A 10499-nucleotide genomic window follows, 5' to 3' on the forward strand; every position below is an offset into this window, starting at 1 on the left:
TACGTCCAAAAGCTTAGTAGGTCCATAAAATATTACAAGATCCACCAAATTATCGATTAAACGTATCTAGGGATGTAATCGAGTCGAGTCGAGCCGAACTCTTGAACGTTTGAGTTTGGCTTGTTTATAATCGAGCCGAGCTCGAGCTTTATTTAACGAATATATTCATGGCTCACGAGCTTATTCAAGCTTTTATCGAACCTAAACGAGCTCAATAAATATGAATTGTACATTTAAATATTCATTAAATTCATTAAAAAATAAATTATACATTTAGAAAAAAATATAATATTCTTATTAAATTTGTCAATTTATTATAATAAATAAATTTAATAGATTTTTCTATATATTTCACAATTAATGTGTTAAATCAATAAATTAAATATCAAAATTATTATTTTTTATCTAAGATATTACTTATGAATTTACTAACGAATATGTTCACAAGCTAACGAGCCGAATATTGTAGAGCTTGAGTTTGGTTCGTTTATCTTAACGAGCCTCATTAAACGAGCTCAAACGAGCTTTTATCGAATCGAACTTCGAATAGCTTACAAACGATTTGGTTCATTTACATCCTTAAACGTATCATATTAAAACAATAAAAAATATTCCTTTAAAGTAACATAGAGTTGCCCAGTTGAAAGCAAGAGCATTGTTGCACGTTCAATCATATGAGGAAAGCTTGTGGTCTCTTAAAAGCACATCACTTCAACACGACTTGCCAGGCAAAATCCCACTACTTCCCACCACCCACCACTTTATGTTTTTTGTGAGACATCTCATAAATTTTTATCAGTGAGACATATCAACTCTACCGATATTCACAATAAAAAATAATACTCTTAGCATAAAAGATAATATTTTTTCATGGATGACCCAAATAAGAGACATATCTCACAAAATACGATCCGTGAGACCGTCTCACACAAATTTTTGCCTTCTCCATAATAATTCTAATTAGGGTAATGTTATTTATTCGATAAAATCTTATCTTATATGTAAAAAATATCAAATCTTTTGCATATTTTCAAGTGAACCGTAAAATCAATGGTACCATACAATTATATAAATAAATTTCCAAAAAACTAGAAACATCACATAGCTCGAATCCAGACACATAAAATGTTTATAACAGGTCTTTTGTGAGATAAACAACTATGCTAATATTTATAATAATAAGTAAATTTTTGAAATAAAAAGTAATATTTTTTATTGATAATCTAAATAAAAAATCCGTCTCAAAATAATTTTTACGAAAATTTTATGTCCGACATAATTCAATTATGAAGTATGACTTTATAAAGATTTTACTAGCTATTACACGACATATCACATCTTCAAGCACAATTCTGATCTAGAATTACGTAATAATTTATTTATACCTGTGATTGTTTTAAAAATATTTTAGAATAATTTTGTTAAAAAAGAAAAAAATTTAGAACGCTTTAAATCACTAAATCTCCGAGTACGAGGCACTGTTTAACAGTTGCATCGAATCTCTAAAACCTCGTCCTTTTCTTCCCATCTGCTCTCGGTCAATCAGTCAGCAGAGATGATCTTTCTCGTTTCTTACCAAGTTTTTTCACTCCCTCCAAGATTCGTTTATTTATCCACAAAATATATATGAAGATACCTTGCTCTACGCGCATTGAAAATCTTTGTTATTTGCTCCCATTTCAGTGATTTCATTTTCACGTTTACTCTTTTCAACTTTCCCGCTCTTTGTCAGTCAAAGTGCAAAGTTCTTTCTTGCTCAAGGATTACTTGTACTTTTATTTACTAATTATTATTATTTCTTGGAGATAAATGGGATTCTGCTGTTCTGTTTCTTGAGGAGAAGTTGGTTTTGTGCATGTATTTGTTGCAGAAACTCGGAGTAGATGAACAGTAGAGTTGGCACCATTATTAATTCCAAGGAAGCACCTTTGTTTCCTCAAAATGTGAGTTTTGTTTTTATATTTTACAGTCTTGAAGTTTGTCTCCTCTCTCAATGGGAACTGTAGGTATTGATTACTAATCTTGGTTGTTTTCGATCTTCAAGAATCCATTTTGTTGCTCAGTAAATGATAAATCTGAATCTTGGTAGGGGAAGAAAATGGCAATGGAGGGAGGCAAATTGCAAAAAGCGGACAAAACCAGGGCGAATCGGCGCCGGTCAGCGAGGGAAAGAAAAGTGGCCTTATTAGAAGATGTATGCTCCATTCTCAGAATGAAAGCTGAAACTTGGATAAGATTTAGCCAATTTTTTTTTATCTGTTTTGTGTTTGTGTTTTGTTTCTCTTTCTGTTCTAATTTTAGCTCAATATGACAGGTTGATAATCTGAAGAAGAAGCTGAGACATGAAGAGAATGTTCACAGAGCTTTAGAGAGAGCTTTTAATAGACCTTTAGGAGCTCTGCCTCGTCTTCCTCCTTATCTCCCTCAATATGTAATCTCATTTTTTTTATTCTTGTTCGAAATAAGAATCGATATTCTGATTAAGAGGGCGATCGTCATTTGATCTTCGTCGTGCTTCGACTGGTTATATTTACTTGGAGTTCCTAGATGAATTGGTTATAGTAAATGATTTGATGTTTGGTTCATTATATTGCAGACACTCGAGCTTTTAGCCGAGGTGGCTGTGTTAGAAGAGGAGGTGGTTCGGCTAGAAGAACAAGTGGTGAATTTCAGACAAGGCCTGTATCAAGAAGCCGTTTGCTTGTCCTCCAAAAAGGGTGCAGATGATCTGAGATCATCCTCGGGAAAAAGACACTCAAGATCCTTGTCACAAAGTGAAGCTAATTTAGGATCAATCGTCGCACGACCTGTTCCTCGTCTTTCAAGGAGTTCTACGACTAGAAAATCCGACGGTCTCACTGATATTGCAAGTTCTTGCTCTGAGATGACAAATGTTAAACAACTTCGGAATATTCTGGCTTCGAATTTAGAAAATAGATACGTAAAAGAGAATGGATCGTCGCCAGATAATAAGTTTATGGTTATAGGCACCCCTGTGAAGAGGCAACTAAAGACTGACTCAATAAATAATGATCATTCCCTTAAGATGCAGGTATTTCATTATTTTGAATTCAGACAGGTAGGACAAAACTTTTGCAAAAGGTAAGACTAATCGAAGACTGAGTGCTGAACGATATGGTACTTTGCTGCAGAATAGAATTGTAGAGCAAGCACAGGAGAGCTCCACAAGTTCTGATGATCATATGGAGAGTGAGGCCAATAAAACGTCTGCGGAAATCTTGAAGTGCTTGATCAGTACCTTTGTTAGATTAAGTTCATCAAAAGGAAAAACTATGGATCTGGAGTCCTTTTCTTCTCTAGAAACAAGTGAATTTGGTGAAATTGCCCTTGAATCGGACTTCCGAGATCCTTATTTCAATTCTTCTTTATTGAAGAAACAAGAAACTGGCGCCTACAAGCATTTTTATGCAGTGGAAGCTGGTTCATTTGATCCCAACAGGAAAACAAATGCATCGTTTCTGATTCGTAGACTTAAGTATGTACTTAACTTATGGTTTCTTGTTGGTAGCGTAGAAAATGGTGATAATAATTTTTTCTGTTTCCATAAAATTCAGGATTCTTCTTGACAAGCTAGCCTCTGTGAAGTTGGAGAGTTTAAACCATCAGCAGAAGCTTGCTTTCTGGATAAATGTGTACAATTCATGCATCATGAATGTAAGCCACCCCTACTCGAAAAGAAACTTTTATAGATAATAGGATGATATGCTGCAATTCTTGGCCCTTTTCAATATCAAAACATCAAATTTTCAGGCATTTTTAGAGCATGGAATACCCGAGAGTCCAGACATGATTGTAACTCTGGCACAAAAGGCAAGCTTTTTTCTTCACTTCGAGATGAAATTAATTGTATTTAGCTTGCACATCACTTCCATTTTGTTCTAAAGATAAAAAAATCATTATCAAGTAGAACTGTATGATGTATATTCCATCAATAAAACTTGAGCTGGTATAAGTATCATGTTCAAGGACATATCTGACGTGCTAACGCTGTAGTCGTCCCCCTCAAATGAAACAACAATCAATTTTTTATGCTTTCCCTTCCTAAATGCGCCAAATTGGAAACTAACAATGATTCCTGCAGGCGACAATAAACGTCGGGGGATTCCTTCTAACTGGAATAATGATAGAACACTTTATCCTGAGACTACCATATCACTTGAAATATGTAAGTTTACTATATCATTATTTCATAACTGTTTTTATGCTAAACATTCAGTATTTCTGAAAGATTCAACAGTTAATTCCTTCTATAAAATCTTTGAATAGACATGCACAAAATCTTGGAAGAATGAAGAAATGAAGGTTTTCAAAGCATTGGGTTTGGAATGGTCAGAACCTTTAGTCACATTTGCTCTCTCCTGTGGAAGTTGGTCCTCCCCGGCTGTAAGCTCATCATCACTCCTGTTTGTTAACTAAAATCGTTCTCTAAATTTCTACTGACTGTATATATTAATGAGATTCGCCACAACTTGTGGTGAAACGTGAAAGCACTTAAATGACTTTTCAATGAGTTTTTTTTTTCTAGCAGTATGGATTAATTAATTTTCATAGAACAAGAACGGATACGTAGCGATTGCTAGAACAAGTCATTGCATAGAATGTAGCTAATGATTCTACGACGGAGCATGATAAAAAGGGAAAAAGAACCAATCTCTATAGTACAATTTTTAGGAATAGCCCGACAAGGATAGTTCTGAAATGTGAAGAAACACTATGAGATCATCAGACTTGCAAATGGCAAAAAAAATTAAAAAGAAAATCAGACTTGCAAATGGGATGGCTATGTTGTCTCTTATCCATTTATCGGGTAGATACGAAACTACTTAGCCAATTCAACTATCTTTTTCACAGAATGGACCATACATGAACTAATTCCTGACAAAATCCATTATGCAGAGTCTCGCTTACACGTCCTATAGCTATGTCCACGCTGGCCCCGGCACTTTTTATTATGTTTAGCCGTAAAACTCACAACTATGGTTGTTTGATGCACAATTTCTTGAATTTTTTATCAGGTGAGAGTGTACACTGCATCTCAAATAGAGACAGAACTGGAAACAGCCAAAAGATATTATCTACAAGCAACAGTCGGGATTTCATCGTCAGCCAAAAAGTTAATAGTTCCCAAGTTGTTGGATTGGTATCTTCTTGATTTCGCCAAGGACTTGGACGCACTACTAGACTGGGTTTGCCTACAACTACCGGACCAGCTCAGGAACCAAGCAGTCAAATGCCTTGAGGCAAAAGGGAAAGAGCCACTCTCAAAATTAGTTCAATTTTCACCTTACAACTTTACTTTCCGGTATCTTATATATATGCCGCAAACGAAAAACGTTCAAGTTAATGTGTAATTTGTAAAAGATTTGAGCTTTATGGGTCCATGTCTATTATATTCTTGGATCGTGCCTAGGAAAATCAATACATGTATACAATAATCTTGAATTTTGGTAGAAATGGGGATGTATGTTTTAATAAATGGGGTTAAATTCATTCTTTTAGTCAGAAATTCGAATATTTTGTCCATCATTCATGTATGTAAATATATATATATTTGTCAAGTCGGTAATTGTCTCTGATTCCTCCTTTCTGTAACGGGAGTTTTTGGGTCATCTTCAACTGCTTGACACTTGCACTATATTCATTGAAAGTTCACCTTATGAAATTTATTTGGAAAAATGTGCTTTTTTTTCCTTTAATAATAACACATGAGTCAAGATTGAGCTTACAATCAATCTTTATTAATTTATAATTTCTGATATTAAAAGTTATATAATCTTATAATTTTCTCACATTTAAAATATACTAGTAATAGAGTCACACACAATGTGTGTGTAATTTTTGTTTTTGGAAACGTGGTTTTGAAACTTAAACAATCGTTTTCCAAATAAATTTATGAGAGATTTTTTTTGTAGTTGTAAAATTTTCATTTTCTTGTTAATCTATATCTATATAAATATACGGATTGAATTGTGATTTTACTCTATTATCCTCATTAATTAGTTGTCATCATTAAATTTGTATCATTTTTTTCCTCATCTTTAATTGGTTATCCTTGTATTTATTTAATTGACTCTTTCACTCATTTTCATGCATGTACACTTTCTCTTTCACTCACTTTTATATATACATATTTGATCACCTCATTTTTATCATCAAATTGTTGCACAACAGTAAATAATTGTTAAACATCTCAACTTCTTTTTCACTAAAAAAAAAACATTTCCAGTGACATATGTTATAGTACCTATAGTTATTTGTATTCTGAAATTTACAAACACAATCATACTCAAGTATTTTACCATCGAATTAATCTTCTATGAGAAGTGCTTGATGGGCTTGTTTTAATATTCTGGTTCAATTCTTTGGTGTAATATTGATATGATAGATTCATGTTTCATTTCACAATGCTTATATTATGTTTTCTACATGTTTGATCGATTATGATCACTTGGAAGTTGGAAGCAGTATGCATTTTGACTCTGTATACCACACTTCGTTGATTTTTTTCAGCGACAATTTATTAAAAAAAATTTTTGTTAGTTGATGAAAATGACAATTTAAAAATTAGAATAGTAGTTTGATTTGTGAAGTTGAAAACTTACATACACATATGATATTAAAGTTGTGTTTTAAAAGTAGATATCTTCTGTTCATATGATTTTTATCATTCGAACAATCTACTCTAGAAACGATGTCATCTTCATTAATTGAAATTTTACAGCGATGATTTATTATTGTATCTTTTTATGTAAAACTGCATAACACAAATTATCACAAATTTTATTTTATTTTTTTAATAGTTCTTTAAAAATTCGCGAATTATATATACACTCCACAATAATTACATAAAAAATGAAAAAAAAAAACAATAATTAGTTTATTTAATCAATTTGATTAAAATACTGCTTTCAACCAGTTTTTCATAAAAAACATTCAATTATAATTTGATAATTAACGTTTCTACAAGAAAATATCAACTAAATCAGATCGACCAAATTATTTTTCCCTCAACAAATTTGATGTTCAAACTAATTTATAATATTTTTATTTAACATAGAGTACGATCATTTAAAATTATCTCATATTGCCATTTTTTGTCTCATAAACGTTGAACCACTGTTAAAAAATTAATAATTGATTCTTCATTTAATTATTTTACATATAAATTAATTTATATATGAAGCACAAAAAGTGATAAAAAAAATTAAAATTTTTAGTTAGCAAAAACATTTTTATGTGAAAAATATTTTATGTGCAACATATTTATTTTTTGTTTTCATTATAAAAATCAGATACGACATAGTTCAAAATATATCAGCAAATAACTGATTTTGATATAGGGATGTTAACTTTTAATGTGACTTGAAAAAACCATAAATCCAAACTGAAAAATTTGAAAAGAATTGAATCAAAATGAGATGCAAATCATTTTTTTATTCGCATATAAATATTAAAAATAAAGTTTATATTGTTCAAGTAAGGATATATTTGTCAAAACTAAACCAACAAAATAATAAAATTTAATTAGATAATAAATAATTTCATTTTATTTTGTAATATTATATATTTCATATGAAAATAATTAGTCTTTATATTTTTTTTTTGTTTTTGATAATTATTATATTTCATATTTCTAAGTTTTACTATAACTTATAAAAGAGACATATATAAGTTTATTTTTGCCTCAAGTTTAATATTCATACTCACGTATTTTACCATCAAATTAATTTTGCTTACTTTTTTTTTTTTTTTGCAAAAAACAGGGTACAATGATTAATGAATTGATTTTCTCAAATGTCAATGAATATTTTCGCAAGTTATTGGAAATCAATAAGTTGTATACAATATACAACTCTCTTATCAAATGCATAGACTCCAGATATTCAAATGTCAACCCCAAATTTGAGCTGAATTTACAAAAAAAATACCATAGTTTCATAGCTACCTCGGATGCTAAAGATGCCACACCTAATATTTAAATTCAAGGGATTTGACGAACTTGCCAATTTCATGAATGCAAAAGAAGTTCTGCGTAAGTTCCCTTATCTTGAATAAATAAATTTTCGAACTGAAAATAGAAGTCATATTTCTCAGTATGTTGTAAAACAAACTTTCTTTCTTTATTTTTAAATATTTTTTTTTAGCAAAAATGACTAATGTGTGGTGTAAATCGAAAAAATGAAACAGATGCACAACATTTACAAACTACGCCTACAACTGCAATGATTCTTAACCCACTATGTGACATCACCAAAAAATACAAACATGGTACATATTTCTGAATTTCTAACTCTTCGTATTTTTGAGTTATACATTTTATTGTATAAATTGTATGAACTTACTTATTTATTCACAAAAATTATTCTAGCATGACAGCTTTCTTTTTAAATATATAAAATGATGTTAGAAACTAGATAAAAACACTGGAAATTTTGTTTATTATAATATATGAATGATTAAAGACTATTATTTATAATAAATTTGTAGGTTGGATGCAGACCAAAAACAAGACAAGTTAAAAGAACTTTGAGTTACGAAGACACTCATAGACGCCAAACAAGTTACATTAGATGATGTAACAAAAAACCGAGCTATATTGACGGATGTACTGCATTTACTATTTATGAATCTTAATAGTTTTAATTACTAAAATGATACAAAACAAAAACCAGATAATTTGCCCATGCTAAATATTAAAAGTTTTAACAACTAACATTCAAACTAAACCAAGATTCGAAATGCTTCTTATTTTTACATAGAACAACTACATTTGATACGGAGCAAGATAAAGGAAATCGAAAACAAAGCTACTCCATGGTATGAAACATGTGATCATTGTTTCCAAGCTGCTACAAAAACAAACAACAAAGCAAGTTGTGCCAATTGCATCAACTATCCAATTAAGATCATTCCAAGGTAATAAAAAATACCAATACTCAACCCAAGTTTTAGATCACAGTAAAAAAAAAAAAGAGATGATCACTACTTTACTTCTTTATGTTGCAGGTATAGAATAACAATCACAATTGAAGATGGGAATGAGACGCTAAGAATAACATTATTTGGAAAAGTTGCGGCATCTTTTGTTGATGTTCTATTGAAGATTTCATTCAAATTCATGATCAGGTATAAAAAAAACAAACAAATGATTTTATATCTACATAAATAAAATATTTAGATTTTCAATCTAACAATAAAAATTTGCAATGCAAAATTTACCAAATAACCCATATAAAGATTTGCTAATTAAGTCAACCAAACTCCACACATTCTTGTTCAAGTTGGATAATTCAGTAGAAATACGTGATGGAGTGTTAAAGATTGTGGCAAAAAGCTATTGAGATACATGACAATTATCCAACAACAAATGTCAATATCAGGAAACGGAGATCTCGGAAGATTATCAAGCAAACTAAACAAAGCAATGTACCGCCAAAGGTAGAAAAGTCAAATGAATTAAGCATCAACAGAAACATAAAGATCCATGAAGATGAAGATGAAGATGAAATAGAGATTCGAGATGACGAACCAATTGACGCCTACAAAAAAAGAGCTAAGAAAATAAAAATCGATGGGTACAAAAAGATTTCAGGGGGTCTTCAAATCAAAGACAAAAAAATGTCATGATTTTATTTGTTACCAAATAATTATTTATTAATCTATTAATAGTTATTCTTATTGCAAAAATAATTCCAATATATTTAAATAAAATTATTATATACAAATTATCTCTATTTCTCTACGTGCAACGCACGTGCATTTATCTAGTATATGTAAATTTAGTTTCACGTCACTTGACATACCAAATAGATGACTTTGCTTGACTCAAGTTGCATAAATGTTAAGAGTAGGTCTTTTGTGAGACGGTCTCACGAATCTTTATCTGTGAGACGGATCAACCCTACCAATATTCACAATAAAAAGTAATACTCTTAGTGTACACACGACCCTTGTGGTGACAGGAGCAGTGAGTTGCGGCCAATGAATATGCTGTACACACGATCCTTGTTCTATGGTGTCTCGGTGCGCACTTGTTCTATCCACCTTAGTACTCGACAAACTTTTGTAAAAGTCAAGAAATAGTTCAGCAACTTCAGCTGTACTTGTAGTAGTAGTACCATCCTGCTTACATATTGTCATTACTGATCGTTTATTGTTGTTTCTCTTGATAAGATCATGAAAGAATTTGGTGCATCTGTCCCCTTGTTTGATATAATCATATTTTGTCTTTTGAGCAATGAACGATCTTTCCGCTTCCGTTAACATTTCGGTGTCCTTCTAATCTCTTTGTACTCATCAGCCATAACACCACTCGCAAGCATCCAGACCTGTAATCTTTCAAGTCTCTCTTTTGCTTCCCTAGCACGTGCTGAGATGTTGCTGAATTTCACCGAGTTCAGGGCCAGCAGTGGGCGTTTCAACCTTTTAAATAATTGTTTTAGTCTGTATTGCCAAGTACCATGACCATTGAAGTACCA

At 31.3% G+C, this 10499-nt stretch overlaps 1 protein-coding gene across 1 annotated transcript; it reads left to right on the forward strand.

Moving 5' to 3' along the window:
• Window positions 1-1498: 1498 nt before the first annotated feature.
• On the forward strand, window positions 1499-5520 carry LOC142549707 (uncharacterized). The gene is made up of 10 exons (XM_075658798.1): window positions 1499-1943; window positions 2090-2194; window positions 2315-2431; window positions 2597-3052; window positions 3153-3496; window positions 3576-3675; window positions 3772-3831; window positions 4103-4186; window positions 4288-4404; window positions 5037-5520. The coding sequence occupies exons 1-10, from the start codon at window positions 1884-1886 to the stop codon at window positions 5370-5372; spliced, it is 1779 nt and encodes a 592-aa protein (XP_075514913.1). The 5' UTR covers window positions 1499-1883; the 3' UTR covers window positions 5373-5520.
• Window positions 5521-10499: the final 4979 nt, after the last annotated feature.

The sequence above is a fragment of the Primulina tabacum genome, chromosome 6, assembly GCF_025594145.1.
Source record: "Primulina tabacum isolate GXHZ01 chromosome 6, ASM2559414v2, whole genome shotgun sequence".
NCBI lineage: Eukaryota > Viridiplantae > Streptophyta > Magnoliopsida > Lamiales > Gesneriaceae > Primulina > Primulina tabacum.

What these genes read in the sequence shown, in the direction of transcription:
- LOC142549707 (XM_075658798.1), top strand. Translation starts at nt 1,884, where the DNA reads ATGAACAGTAGAGTTGGCACCATTATTAATTCCAAGGAAGCACCTTTG. An exon ending in AAGTGGCCTTATTAGAAGAT is followed by an intron (nt 2,195 to 2,314) that starts GTATGCTCCATT and finishes TCAATATGACAG; the next exon opens with GTTGATAATCTGAAGAAGAA. An exon ending in CTCCTTATCTCCCTCAATAT is followed by an intron (nt 2,432 to 2,596) that starts GTAATCTCATTT and finishes ATTATATTGCAG; the next exon opens with ACACTCGAGCTTTTAGCCGA.